At 34.3% G+C, this 15,049-nt stretch overlaps 1 protein-coding gene across 3 annotated transcripts in view; it reads right to left on the reverse strand.

Annotated features, from left to right (window-relative positions):
* LOC123535498 (inositol polyphosphate 5-phosphatase K-like) overlaps nt 1–15,049 on the reverse strand; it is a 42,731-nt gene that overhangs the window by 26,002 nt on the left and 1,680 nt on the right. For 2 of the 3 annotated variants that reach the window (XM_045318210.2, XM_045318209.2), the window contains exons 2-9: nt 13,172–13,276; nt 11,673–11,766; nt 11,065–11,181; nt 9,693–9,800; nt 8,789–8,856; nt 7,965–8,076; nt 4,258–4,367; nt 3,214–3,364 (exon numbers count right to left, since the gene is read on the reverse strand). In XM_045318210.2, coding sequence (XP_045174145.1) covers nt 3,214–3,364; nt 4,258–4,367; nt 7,965–8,076; nt 8,789–8,856; nt 9,693–9,800; nt 11,065–11,181; nt 11,673–11,766; nt 13,172–13,276 — 865 coding nt within the window. Of the gene's footprint in view, nt 1–3,213; nt 3,365–4,257; nt 4,368–7,964; nt 8,077–8,788; nt 8,857–9,692; nt 9,801–11,064; nt 11,182–11,672; nt 11,767–13,171; nt 13,277–13,493; nt 14,162–15,049 lie in introns of those variants that run through there. The other variant, XM_045318211.2, reaches the window with a different exon arrangement.

Here is a 15,049-nt window from a genome sequence, read left to right on the forward strand (position 1 = left end):
ACCATCACCATGTCCAGTTATAGGCAAGAGTACATAACTCCATCAAGGATTTTGGCTGAATTATGGCCCTTTTTGACTTAGAAATCTGGGTTAATATTTCGTACCAGTTCATATTTTGACAAAGTCTTTTGAGATAAAGCTTTGAAACTTTCAGCACCTGTTTACCATCACCATGTCCAGTTATAGGCAAGAGTACATAACTCCATCAAAGATTTTGGCTGAATTATGGCCCATTTTGACTTAGAAATCTTTGTTAAGTTTTTCGTACCAGTTCATATTTTTTGTAAAGTGTTTGACATGTGGCTTTGAAACTTTTATCACTTATTTAGTATAATAGTCTCTATCTGGAGGAAAGAGAACATAACTCTGTCATCTATTTTGGCTGAATTATGGTCCTTTTTGGATTTTGAAATTGGTTCTGTTTCATACAAGTCCATGTTTTGTCAAAACTATTTGACATATGGCTTTTAAACTTTGAACACTTGTTTATCATTATGATTTCCATCTGTAGGCAAGAGATCATAACTATTTTGACTGAATTATGGCCCTTTTTGGACTTTGAAATTGGCTCATATATTGCCATTTAGTGCAAGACTTACCAAAATCAAAGTAATACAGGAACATTGTTTGTCTAATCTATTTATTCCTTTTGTCTGAATATCCGTGGAAATATTTTGACCCCATTCTTCAATCAATTCTTCGAATAGTCGAGCGCGCTGTCATCAGACAGCTCTTGTTCAATATGTTCTTGTAAAATCTAAACTAAGTATCAAACGCATATTTTCCCTGTAGTAAGCAACCTGATTTAGTTATTTAGACAAAGTTTAGCAGACATAGAAATTTACAGTATGAAATTCACCACCTCTCTAAACAAGTTAGAGGCCATGAAGTTTAATCTTCATCATAAAGAAACCAGTAGGTAGGGAGCATAACGACTGTGGTTTCTTCTCAATGAAGATTTCACTTCACAACCTTTTTCCAACTGTGAACTGTACTTGGTCCAAGGTTATAAAGTTTGAGTACAGAGACCAGACTCCAAACCTGTATCTAACTAGTTATTTCTGAGAACAACGTTAAAACTGACCAATCGCAAGATGATCTCAAACCTTTCAGCCGAGTCATAAATTAATGGCAATATTAAAACCATCAATAAATATTTATCATTATCAAAAATACAGTATACCAATGCTTTACCAAGCTTGATTTGCACATTGTTAACTGAGTTCATATTCATCAACATTTACTTTTAAATGCTAAATTTTCCTTTTGCTCTGGAATTGTTAAGATTGCACAGGTTGCAAGGTAACTTTGCAGGAATTTTCATTCTGCAGCAAATGACAGTTCAGCAAAATTTCAGCAGTATAAATTTACTACAGACAAAGTCAAGTTAAATTGTACACTCGTCATTTTTAAGTCAAAGTTTCAGTTTCAAACTCTATTGAATACCTGGTGTTGTTACTTTATATTTCAATACAGAATACAAGAACTGCTGGGACTTAAGTAACACCATGTCTACTTTACGTGAATGGGATTTTTCCGGCATACCGGTATACATTTACATGTACTTGGACATGATTATACAGCAGAGACAAAGTCATGTCAACAGTTGTTAAAAGTGAGAAAGTTATGTCAAAAGCAAGTTATATTGTCTCTGATATTCATATAACCCAAACTGAAAATAGTGTTTCAGTGTTACTATATATTCTGGTCCTTTCAGATCATGTTTAGCCAGTGCTAGGGGGCGTGAGAGGTGTTGCACTTTCTATTCCCTCTCAAACCATGTCAGCTATTACTTTGCTTAGTTACATTCTTTGCTTCCGAAGGTTTTATTATATACCTAGTTACTCTCTGGAATATTCTAATGGTGTACATTAATGTTCTAAACAAGTCATATACCCTTTGTTTACACACCCAGTAAGAGACAAAAGTCAAGATTTAGAATGTGTAATTTTTTTCAAACTAGTAAAAACAAATGGGCAAAATAGCTTTAGATATTCAATACAGACATTTAACATCATAACTAAATTAAACTAAAACTGTCACAGGAGTGACGAATAACACCTCCACAATACGGCGTTAGAAAGGGGCCATAACTATGTAAAAAACTGGTGGTTTGTAGCCAAAGTCGAACTTGACCTGTATTTTATGATGTTAGTTTTGTTCAAAATTATTCAAAGCTGTCAACCCTTTCTTGAGTTATTGTCTGGAAACCATGATAACCAATGGATCGACAGACTGACAAGCTCACTCTTATAAACTTTTGTGGGGGTATAAAAACTAAACACAAAACTGAACATGCAGCATCTTCAGTGACCAGTTTGGAAACCAGTCTAAGAATGAAACCTTGCTATTGTCAGTTTCAAGTTAGTGTACAGAATCAACCAATCAAATACACAGGTTTGGAGACTGGTTGACGAAACATAGAGCTTGGAACCAAGCTAACCCCAAACAAAGATTGTCTACACAGAAATGAACTGCCGCTCCATCAGTTTACCAGCATAATAAGGAGCAGATGGATTATCTTTTATAATGAATGACTGCTAGTAAAGTAATGAACACAAAGCATGAAAATGTAACTTATTCACAAAAAATATGTATGTATCTGTTACTATGACAATAAATAAACTATAAAGCATGACCTTGCCTCTGCAACTTAAAAGGTCAAGGTCATCTTCTGTGAAGCATTTTATAATCTAAAATTGATGGGAATAATTCTTGAAACAAAACGTGTCTAAAATATATTATACTGAACTGATGACATTAAAACACAAAGTAGCACAACAAAAATCTCCCTAGAAGTAGACAGAGTAATATTTGCATTGCTTTTTTTCTTTTTACCGTTACTAAGAAATGATTTCATTTCATGGACAAATTTGTTTGTAGTTTTGGCAAAAACAGCTATTTCCTTTAGATAAAAATGTGCGGAGTTCAACTTTTTAAGATAAAATGAATGGGAATATTTGTTGAGATTTGATTTTGTGGACAGAGGCTGCAAAGTGTCCACAAAAATTTAAGAATGCAGTGACTCGCAAACAGAAAACAGGCAAGAACACTTAACATTAAGCAGCAATATCTCCAAAAGTTTAATCAGCTAGGAAGCATAGCTGGTGTCTATTTAATCTTGAAATGGAAGTCCAGCAAAATATACCCTTTCTACAGTAATCTATACAATAAATGCACATGTTACAGTTATCTCCCTTTACAAATACTTACATTGACATCAAAGCTTGCTGACACAGGTTTATGATCTCCCTTGTTGTACGCTGGACTGAAGTATTTCCTCTTGGTAAGGTGTAAGCCTTCTATATCAACATGAGTTTTGTACAGGATCCTATCACACCATGCAGGGATACGCTGCTTCTCACTGTAATACAACAATTCATTACAAACATACTTAGAGAACCGAGGGACTTTACAGTTTAAAGTTTTATTCAAAACACTGTGAAATCATTAATATTCCTTGGGGCTTACTTTCTGTGGGTTTCATGTTTGTGTCAGTCAAGAAAATTAAATGCTAATGAACAAAGACATTTCTTTTCAGTAAAATTTGAAATCCATGAATTTAAACCCATATAAATGTCCTGATTTCACTGACCTTGAACTAACTACAGTGAAATCATTACCTTTAGATTAATACGCCTGCACTGCTCTGGGTGCAGGTGCAAGGGTGAGTAGGATAGCTTTTCATATACTGTGAAATCATTTATATTCAAGCAGGATTAAGTTAAAGCTTGTGCAAACCCACAAAATCAAATCTCAACAAAGAATATACCTATTAATTTTATCTTCAAAATTTGAAATATAAATATCCTATGAATTAACTTTTTTGACAAAAAAACACACGCTGATCATGGTCTGCACTATTCACTATTCAGTCAGTAAATTATCAGTGAAATCTCTTTAAATAATAAGTGGTACTGTCCAAACTGAACAATGGAACAGTCCATTAGAGATATTTAGCAGGATAAAGGTTAAATTATGTCACCTTATCATATGAGAGACAAGCACTTTAGCCGACACTACTGATTAACTTTATTATACTTTAACTATTGTTTCTTAACCTTTACCATGCTAAATTTCTAAAATGGACTAGTCTATTATTTAAAGGCAGAATCATTTGCCGCCAGCAGGCTAAAGGTTAATGACATGTTGTGCAACAAAGAGCATTTTCGGGGTCAAGATCATTTACAAACGTTGATTTTTTTCTGATAAATTAAGATTTTATAACAATAAGTGCTCATCGATTAACAGCATTACCTTGTGTCATAGTTATCTGTGTCTTTGTCAAACTTGTATGTAGGTTTAAAGTTGATTGGCCCCTCCTGAAAGTCTACCAATATAAGGCCTTCTTGTTGAGCTTTCTTTAACTGAAATTATAAAATACATGTATCGTAAAATAGAATCCCCAAATCCTCACAAAATTTAAAAAAAATATATATATTAAGTAACTCATGCAATGATATTCATTTTACAACACTACCATACTGCTAATATTCACCTATGACTAAATTACTTGGAAGAGATATATATATATATATTTAGTCATAAGTGAATATCAGCAATATGGTAGTGTTGTAATTGTTAAAATTACTTCATTTTAAGTTGCATTTATAGTTTATATTTACTATAAAATGTACAAAAATTGGTTAAAACATTTTTAGGGTTTTAATAAACCTACCTCTTTTGCAAAATGTAACACCCCTGAGAGTTTGAATGAGGACTATATGATAACCTTAAAAATGTTATCACTCAAATAAAGTAACTGATTTTGTTTGTTATATTTCATTTAAAGTTACAGCAACACAGTAACAGTCATATGGTGACTTTCTGCCATTCCATATTTTTTTCCTAAATCACATCATTCAACAAGAGGACCATAATGGCCCTATGTCGCTCACCTGTTATCACTGCACTTAAGGACAAGAAGGTCAAACAACAAAGGGAAGAAATTTAACCAAAAAGAAAAAAAAATTCTTACAAGGTACAGATATGTCAAAATACACCTTAAAATTGGAGGTACCATCCATGTTGTACCACAGAAAAGTGGTCTCAGTTTTTCCCTACGGTCAATAATAAAAAAGTTACTAAATAAGCTATTTATAGTAACATAGAAGGGAAGTAATTAAAAAAAATTTATTGTAAGTGAACAAAAGAAGGATCTGTCAAATAAAAACAAGAACACTGCAATGCAACGAAATGTAAAGAATATACACACAAAACAAAGTCATATGACCTTGACCTTGAAGTGAGCCATCCGAAACATGCGCTCTGCACATCGTTTCGATGAGGTGAACATTTGTGTCAGGTTTCTTTGAAATCCTTCAAGGGATTCAAGAGTTACAGAGCGGAAGGGAAATTGCTAACCAACAGACAGACAGACAGACGGACACCGAGGCGATAACATAATACATCCCTTTGGGCGTATAAAAAGGAATCGAGATCTTATGGCGATACAAGTTGTGTGCAAGTTTGGTTAAAATCAAATCATAAATGAAGCTGCTATTGTGCAGACAAGGTCAAAATAACTAATTTTGGCCCTTTCAGGGGCCATAACTCTGGAACCCATTAAGGGATCTTGCCGGTTCAAGAAAGGAACCAAGATCTTATGGTGACACATGTTGTGTGCAAGTTTGATTAAATTCAAATCATAAATGAAGCTGCTGTTGTGCAGACAAGGTCAAAATAGCTAATTCTGGCCCTATCAGGGGCCATAACTCTGGAACCCATAATGGAATCTGGCCGGTTCAAGAAAGGAACCGAGATCTTATGGTGACACAAGTTTTGTGCAAGTTTGATTAAATTCAAAATTATAAATGAAGCTGCTATTGTGCAGACAAGGTCAAAATAGTTAATTCTAGCCCTTTCAGGGGCCATAACTCGGGAACCCATAATGGAAACTGGCCAGTTCAAGAAAGGATCCAAGATCTTATGGTGATACAAGTTGTGTGCAAGTTTGGTAAAAATCAAATCATAAATAAAGGTGCTATTGTGCAGACAACGTCAAAATAGCAAATTTTGGCCCTTTCAGGGGCATAACTCTGGAGCCCATGAAGGGATCTGGCCAGTTCAATAAAGGAACCAAGATCTTATGGTGATACAAGTTGTGTGCAAGTTTGGTTAAAATAAAATCATAAATGAAACCATTATCGTGCAGACAAGAAATTGTTGATGCACGCACAGACGACGGACAAAGAGTGATCACAAAAGCTCACCTTGTCACTATGTGACAGGTGAGCTAACAAGAGCTGTCCGTAAGACAGCCAAGCTCGACTATTCGAAATATTGTCCCAGAAGCAGGAAAATATTACCCAAAAAGGTTAAATATCAAAAGAGTTTTAAGTTCAAAAGGGGGAATAATTTGACCAAAATGCAAATCAGTTATGGGACTTGCTGCTATCAACTAGTTTTATAACCCCGAAGGCACATGTGAAGTTTCAATTCAATATCTGCATTAGTTTTTGAGAAACTTGCATGTAAAACTTTAACCAGAATTTTCAAAGTCCAAAAGGGGGCATAATTTGCCCAAAATACATGCCAGAGTTATGGAACTTGATCCAGTGAGGTTAGTAATTTATCTAGAAAAAGAAAATATAAGTTTCAAATCTATATGCCTTTTAGAAATAGCTGTATGTACTTGCACGCAAAACTTTAACCAGAATTTGCTAAGTCCAAAAGGGGGCATAATTTGGCCAAAATGAAGGTCAGAGTTATTGGACTTGCTGCTATCAACTAGTTTTATAACCCCGAAGACACATGTGAAGTTTCAAATCAATATCTGCATTAGTTTTGGAGATAATAACTTGCATGTAAAACTTTTGCTCAAAAAACAGGTCAGAGTTATGGGTCTTGACCCAGTGAGGTTGGTAATTGATCTAGAAAAAGAAAAAGTAAGTTTCAAATCTATATGCCTTTTAGAAATAGCTGTATGTACTTGCACGCAAAACTTTAACCAGAATTTTCTAAGTCCAAAAGGGGGCATAATTTGGCCAAACTGAAAGTCAGAGTTATGGGACTTGCTGCTATCAACTAGTTTTATAACCCTGAAGACACATGTGAAGTTTCAAATCAATATCTGCATTAGTTTTGGAGATAGTAACTTGCATGTAAAACTTTAACCAAAATTTTCTAAGTCCAAAAGGGGGCATAATTTGCTCAAAATACATGTCAGAGTTATGGGACTTGACCCAGAGAGGTTGGTAATTGACCTAGAAAAAGAAAAAATAAGTTTCAAAGCTATATGCCTTTAATTGATGGCTGTATGTACTTGCATGCAAAAACTTAACCAAGGTGTGACGCCGACGCCGACGCCAGGGTGAGTAGAATAGCTAGACTGTTCTTCGAATAGTCGAGCTAAAAACAAAAGCAAATGGGACCATCTAGTGAACATGTACAATCAGCCTTCAATTTGGCTACCATAGGACAAACTGTCTCATGTTACTGATTGAAAACCATTTTCACTGTTGAGGTCTCTGTGATCTTGCCCTTTGACCTACTGACCCCAAGAGCATTAGGGGTTATCTTGTGACAAAACACAACCATCCTATGAAATTTTAATGCTGTTGTTTTAAACCTTTTTTTAGACATTGTCAATACCGATCCGAAACCAAAGTGCATACTGACAGACGGACCAACCAAACAACAGACATCAGCAAAACAATATATTATGCCCTCTTTTGTGAAAGTGTGTGTGTGTTCAGGTTTAACCTTTTTTCCAACAATTTTCATATAAACAACGGTGTCTACTTGCAGAAGTGAGCACAATGTCCAACTTTATAGTGCTGCCTCACTGGAATATCACGCCGTAGACACGTGGCATGATACCCTTTTTTACATCTTTGGTATGACGCGTCCGGGGATCGAACCCACGACCTGCCGCACTCGAAGCAGACGCTCTACCACAAGGCTACCGAGGCGGTTCTTTTGTGAAAGTGAAAGGAGGGCATGATGAAACAATCAAAACAAACCTGGTCTAACTTGAGCAATTTATCTAGGTCATTATTTTCTATACATTTAAGAGCAGCATCTCTTGATATGTTCTCTAGTCGACAATTCAGATCTCCCATCCAAAATACATAGCTGGAAAACAAAATCATACAAAATATAGTCAGCATTCAGTACACTGAGAAACCATTTCATTTTATGGGAATAAAATTTTGTGGTGTTGTCTAAAATGTGTATTTTAATGGGATATGAATGCACCGATTTCTAGGCATTAGTATAAAAGAATGGGAACTTTGCTTGTTTGTTGGAATTTTTTTGTGGATTGAAGTAACCACTAAATCCACAAAAGTTACCAATGATTTATAATTATTTCAAAGTAATCCATCTGACTTCATCACAAGCTGGCACCTGGGTAGAACCATCGACCTTCTGTAAGCCAGCTGGAAGGCTTCCTCACATAAAGAATTCAATGTCCCGAGTCAGGCTGCTCGAACCTACATCCATGAGGGGCAAGTGATTTGAAGTCAGCGACCTTAACCACTCAGACATGGAGGCCCTGATATGTACTTCAGGTTACAAAAATACACAAAATGTAATGAAAACTGCACACATGTCATCAAACTAAGAAATAACTGATCTGTTTTAATTAAGCATGTTAGTAAAATGTAAGAATCATTGCTTCTATAATAATTAAACGATTTTAAGTTTTCATCCAGACATCCACTATTCCCATCCCTTTAAAAAAACAGATTCACAAACACAGAAACTCAAACTCACAATCCCTGTGAATCACTTTTGCCATTCTTTCTATATACTAAATTATTATTATCAAATTGTTTACACTTACTCATGGTCCAGTATATTTTCCACATCTGGGTCCCTGAACTTTTGTGTATTCAATACAACATTGTAATCCTGCCAACACAAGAATACAAATTTAACAAATAACTTACCAGTCAATAAAAGTCATGCTCTTCATGCACATATTGTATAGATAATAAATAATTAAAATCTTAAAACATGAAATGTATCATCCATTTAGAACAGGATATTTAAAAACACTGTGAAATCATTAATGTTTGCAGGGGACTATTTTTTGGCGATTTCCTGGTTCTGTTGATCAACAAACCTAAATTATAATGAATAAACAAATTGCCATTAATTTTCTCTTCAGAAGTTAAAATCCATAAATTCATATCACCATAAAATAGACATTTTGTCCAAAACCACAATATAATGAATATATCCTTAAAATATTAAATCAAACACAACACAAACAAGTTTTTTAGTTTGAATTTATATTTTACACCAAAGTGAAGCAATTCAGCAGAACACACTGAAGATAATGTATCTGTCACTGAAGAAACTGCAATTATTGTATAAGAAATTTGCTATAAACTTAGTGAGATATGTTCAGGAAAACACACGTGTGTCTTAAACAAAGAAAGACAACTCTGTATGAAACATGATGCATAAATTTTGTTAAATAAGCTTTTGCCAGAGATAACTTTTATTAAACACTTTTACAGAACTAGAAATTAGTCACTTTGAAAACATACAAGACTCTAATAAGAAAATAGAAAAGGAAAAAAGATACAGAGTATAAAAACAAACATTCAAACACAAGATTTAAGGAAAAATGTTATAGACTTTAAAATTAGTATATATTCATTTTGAAGCAATGAAATTGTCATATACCAATCAAGTCTTACCGGTATTTCTGAAGTGAATAAGATAAGAAAAACTTTAACCTCAATTCTTTCTGCCATTTCTTCCAGATGAGCTGCCAAATGTGTGTTAACAATGATTACATTTGCCCCACCCACATCAAACCTGATGCTCACACCACCCTTGTTTCCCTGCAATATACAACAACCAAAATACAATCACACACCACCAATATTTCTTCTAGAAAACCTAATGATGATGGTAACTCTCAGTCTCTGCAAAGGACTGCTAACTTCCCGATGTTATTCAAAGGTGAAGAACCTAATTTAAAGGTCAGCAACCTTATTCTCGATGTTAAGGTAGCGGACCTGTAATGGCATTCGGCTATTTCTGTGCAATTTCGTATTTCCATCTGTTATTTCGACATTCTTCTGCCATAAATGTTGCTCATACCAGTAGTTGTTTCAGTGATAGCCGGAAAATGCCCAGATCACATACAAAGAAAACACAATTGAATGAAAATTACCGATAGTCATTACGGGTCCACTACCTTAAGAATTCATGAAACGTGAGTTATCCTGTTTTTGGAAATGATACAGATTAATATCAACAAATATTTTGAAATCGCAAGTGGCATTATTCGCAAGACGTATATTACCCAATCTACAGATATCATCCATCATGACGGGCATCACACTAACAAATTCTCAAGAGCTAATCATGACAATAAAGTTAGCACCTGGACAGCTCTAACAGCCCTGGCTCTAATTTAAACAAATTCTGTGATGACAGAAGAAGGGTTTGAATCAACCCAAGAAATATCTATAACTAAACATTTAATGTTAGACTTGTGTGAAACACACAGCAAAACAATCTACTTAAGCATACTATTTCCCAGAAGACAAATGGCCATCTGACTAAAAAGAGGTAAAAATAAATCTGGATTTATTTTATCTAAATAATCTAATATAGGAATTCTGTAACATTTTTTTCCTTAGATATTACTATGCACTAGAAAATGGGCATTTGTCTCCTGGTTTGAACTTACACCAAATAAATCTTCCTGAAAGTATCAAATGATAAATTCATAAAATAAAATAGATATCTTCAACAAAAGTCATCAGTAGGATTTATTTAATTATAATGAAATTTAGGTGTTAACGTTTTTCTCCTCATTATACTAAATGTAAAATATCTGCTAGTATGTGAGAATGCATTTTTTTGTGCAATCAAATATTTCCATATGCTTTTTTCAGCAGAGGTAAACACTTTTTGATTGCTTCTTCCATTTTCACCCAGGCATTATGTACTTAGAAAGCTGACATGTTCGGCCATTTAACAGAAAGCCTTTCATTATCAAACCAACTTCGTGTGAGTAAAAAATCCTGAAAACTGTACAAAATATCTCACAAAATAGCAATCTGATAACAGAACTCAGATGTTATATTTACTTACCCACCAGCCTCCCATCCCTGCCTTTGAATACTCTGATTCTATGCTTGATACATGCAGTAGTAGATGTCTCTTCACAAAAACTTGTAGTGATATAGCCTGCATCCGAACTACTTTTATCTAAAAGTAAGTATACATTTTGTTATACTTTACACTGGAAACTAAATGCTTTTTAAAAGCAACAGTGTCACAGTGGCTCTATGTCGCCCACCTGAACCTTGTTTATATGTATGACACACTGAATCATGAATGGTGAAAAATATCTTTAAATATAAAAAATACAAACAGGTCAAGTTTTCCCAAAACAAATTTGAGAGAGGACCTTACCAGGATGCTACGGACCAAGGTTAATGAAGATCTGCCATGCCATTCAACATTACTAACAAATATAAATATTTTCTAAATTTCTACGTCCTTGACATTAATCTAGTGTAATGACATAAAAAAAACTTGTAACATTGAAAGTAAGACTAAATCTTTATATCCTGACAATATAACTACAATTGACTCCCACTAGAGTTATGAAAGATAATTTACATAAATATACACATATTAAAACAATGTTTGCTAAGTAGATGCAATTTTCTATTTTCTGCAGGTCAAAGTTTTACCCTGACATAATTGATTTTGCCAAGCTCATCTGTCAGCCTGCTGGTCCACTGATTGTCTTTCATGTCCTTGTCTGTTGGATCTAATTCTTGAAACCTGCAACAGAAACATTTAAAGCATGAATATATTATACCTAGCAGTTACCAAATGGCTTACCAGTAAATAGTCACTATTTGCATGAATAAAGGGCTAATAAGCCTATAAAACTGAAAAAGTGTTGAAAGTCAACAAAACAAACAAATCTACACTTCTGATCAAGATATAAGAGCAGGGCCCTCACTCTACTTTGGGGGAAGGGGTCCGCAGCCCTCAGGCGGGGGAATTTTCGCGTTATTTTAGCCGAAAGGGGGAATTTTCATTGCCTTCAAAGAATAACATACTATGTAAGAACTATAACATGTATAACTCTCATTACACTAAAGTTGTTTCTTTTTGTCAACATACTACTGGTAACTGCAATTAAATCATGTCAAGGTCAGCTTTTCAGGGGACAAGCTATACTGTTATTAATGAAACTTCGACAAACTTTATCTAAAACAAGTACATTTATCATTACACATTTTTTTAATCAATTTATATTTTAGTTGTCTAAAAGTGGGTGGGGTTTGGTGCCTTTGCATTTTATTATCAAAAATGCTTCAAAATAAGGGCTGCTTTTGCAACAGTGATCATATTTTTCTTAAATGCAGACTTTCAAATGGCTTTTTATTTAGATTGTACTAAAAAAATCTTGTAAGAAATGATGAAAATGTCCGAAATCACGGTCGCGAAAACGGGTGACAATATGGAAAACGAAAGTAAACATTTCAAATTCTTGATGAAATACCTGTTTTAAATTTCTTTTTTTACCATACCTATTCATACTTACAATTTCTGCTTATTAAAGCATTTAATTTATTTGGACCAAACAAAGCCTCGGCAATGAAATCGTTAAAAGCAAACAAAATAATGATTTCAATTATCCAATTTGTGCAAAGACGATAATCTAAAGCTGCATTGTTTATCAATTAATTTTTACACATTGATCAGTAAACACCTTTGATAATGACAGGGATTATTGTACTAAATATAAACCGCGAGATGACCACGTGTCAATCGGCGCGTGGCGTGATTGACATCTGTTAGCAGCTAATTAACATATGACGCTCCGCCTACTGCCATACTTCCGCGTATGATGGCGAACAATATTGAAACTGACTGTGATTTTGATTGACAAGGGGCAGAACTTTCGAACTCGAGACGCATCGAACAAAATTTCCGCGAGTCAACCCGACGCACGGAGCATATTTTGTGCGGGTCAAATACGAGTTTTTCTCGATTTTTGCGGATCAAAAACCCGGGACCTCGGGTCAACCGAATGCCCAGTAAGGGGGAATTTTTTTCTCTGGAGGGGGAAAAAAAGATACTATTTTGGCGGGGGAAGCAGCCGATATTCGGCGGCAAAAACGGCCGATCGAGGGCCCTGAAGAGTAACAATGGTAAAAATTTCAAATGAACTCACCCAATACCATAGATATCCGGTAACTGTTCTTCTTTGAGATCAAGAAGTTCTGTGAGATCTTTTGGTGGTCCTGCAGCACCCACGTTCCAAGTGCATAAAAACACCCTGAAAGAACCAAGCAGAACTTTTCAGGTCACATCAAAATACGAAATATTGTAGCACTTTTGAACATATGAAAGTTGCTTGTTACAAAGTGATCGAACTTTCTGAGAAAAAAAAACCCTCATGAAATCCCTGAATAAAGTTAAAATCTAAGTCCAAACACGTCAATAATAAATTATCAATCAGAAAAATAGCATGTGATATAATTTCAACTGCCTACATTGTTCTAGATAGTCTTTGCTGGAAACTCTAGTTCAGTAGTTGCGTTTGTCCTTTGTAGCCATTGTTGTTGTAGAGATAAATTTAAAATAATTACTATTTCGGGTTTTATTCTAGGGTGACAAAATATTTAAATAATTATAAGACTTTAAGATCAACAATTTACGGAGACATTTTCTTAATTCAACTGATGTTGGTGGCATTCTGGAAATAGATAGATAGATAGATAGATAGATTTATTCGTGTAAATATATACATCACATTGACACTATTAATCACATACATTGAATTTTATAACAGCACATAATATATTAACACAGACTTTGATATCACAGATATTATTGGTGACTAGTGCATAATCATGACATATACAAAAACACAGGATAACCTGTAAAAGCCTTGCGGCTTATTTCCAACAGGGTCCTTGAAAATATTGTCATAATGGATAAGAGTATTTAAATAATTTAAATAATAGTAATAGATACAGGCATGCATGTAACAGGCAGCATGTCTGTACATGTATTGATCAGGTCGGATATCCGGGCACTTCAGCGTATCGCGTTGCATAGCAACAAGCGGAGGTGACAGCAAACGCTAAATTGTAATTGAAAAGCGTTTAATGTTTCACTAGTGCTGGTTGTTTTTCTTTGCTTAAAGTAAAATTTTAGGCAATATTAATAAGTCAGTAAATTTATAATATAGCATGATGTTCCAGACATCACTCTTGAGAAAGAAATCTTTCTTTTTTAGGTTTCAGACGTGATCCGTGTAAGCTGCAAGGTCTCATATTTGTGACGGACTGGATGAAAATTATAATTTAAAAAAATCGGAGGTCTTTTAAAAATAAATAAAACAGAAAATCTAGCTCATCTAAATTAGGTTTCTCCATTCGTTTCCCTTTTCTCGTGCTATTTTGTAGCCTGCGATTAAAATAGTTCTGAAAGCCAGATAGCTTATACTGTGGTGTCAAAAGTGATTCAGTCACGCCAAATTTAATTAAATCAACACCTCTTACCTAAATTCTGATTCGTATGAGATTTAATGAGAGGTGTCATAATTTAAAGCTTAATAGTACATTATACGTAAATACTGGAGAAGGGATTTTTTCTCCCTCGAAGCGTATCAAGATCACAATAGAAGATCTTTAACTGCATTTATTACACAAAGGTTTTTTTTTACATGTTACAATTGTTTTAAATGTAATAGGACATCTAGAGCTACTGTGTTACACGTGGAGATAAAATGATATATATAATAACTGCATGCTAGTTTCTTTTCTACGAAAAGCCAGGACGTATCAATAAATTGATGACTTCCATTTACGAAAATAATGAAAAATACTGAACTCAGTTTTGTATTAAATTGTTAGTTATTTAAAACTGTGAACGATAATTTGCACGCTTTGTCTAGAATAATTTTAGTCATATCTTGTAGTTTTCAATATCCCTATTTTTTGTTAATTGTTAGACTGTAGATTGTTGACTGCTTCCACATACCACAAAATTAAAGCATTCATTCCAGTCATAAGTCATAAATCACTATGGAAACCAATCAGTA

The sequence above is a fragment of the Mercenaria mercenaria genome, chromosome 12 (assembly GCF_021730395.1).
Source record: "Mercenaria mercenaria strain notata chromosome 12, MADL_Memer_1, whole genome shotgun sequence".
NCBI lineage: Eukaryota > Metazoa > Mollusca > Bivalvia > Venerida > Veneridae > Mercenaria > Mercenaria mercenaria.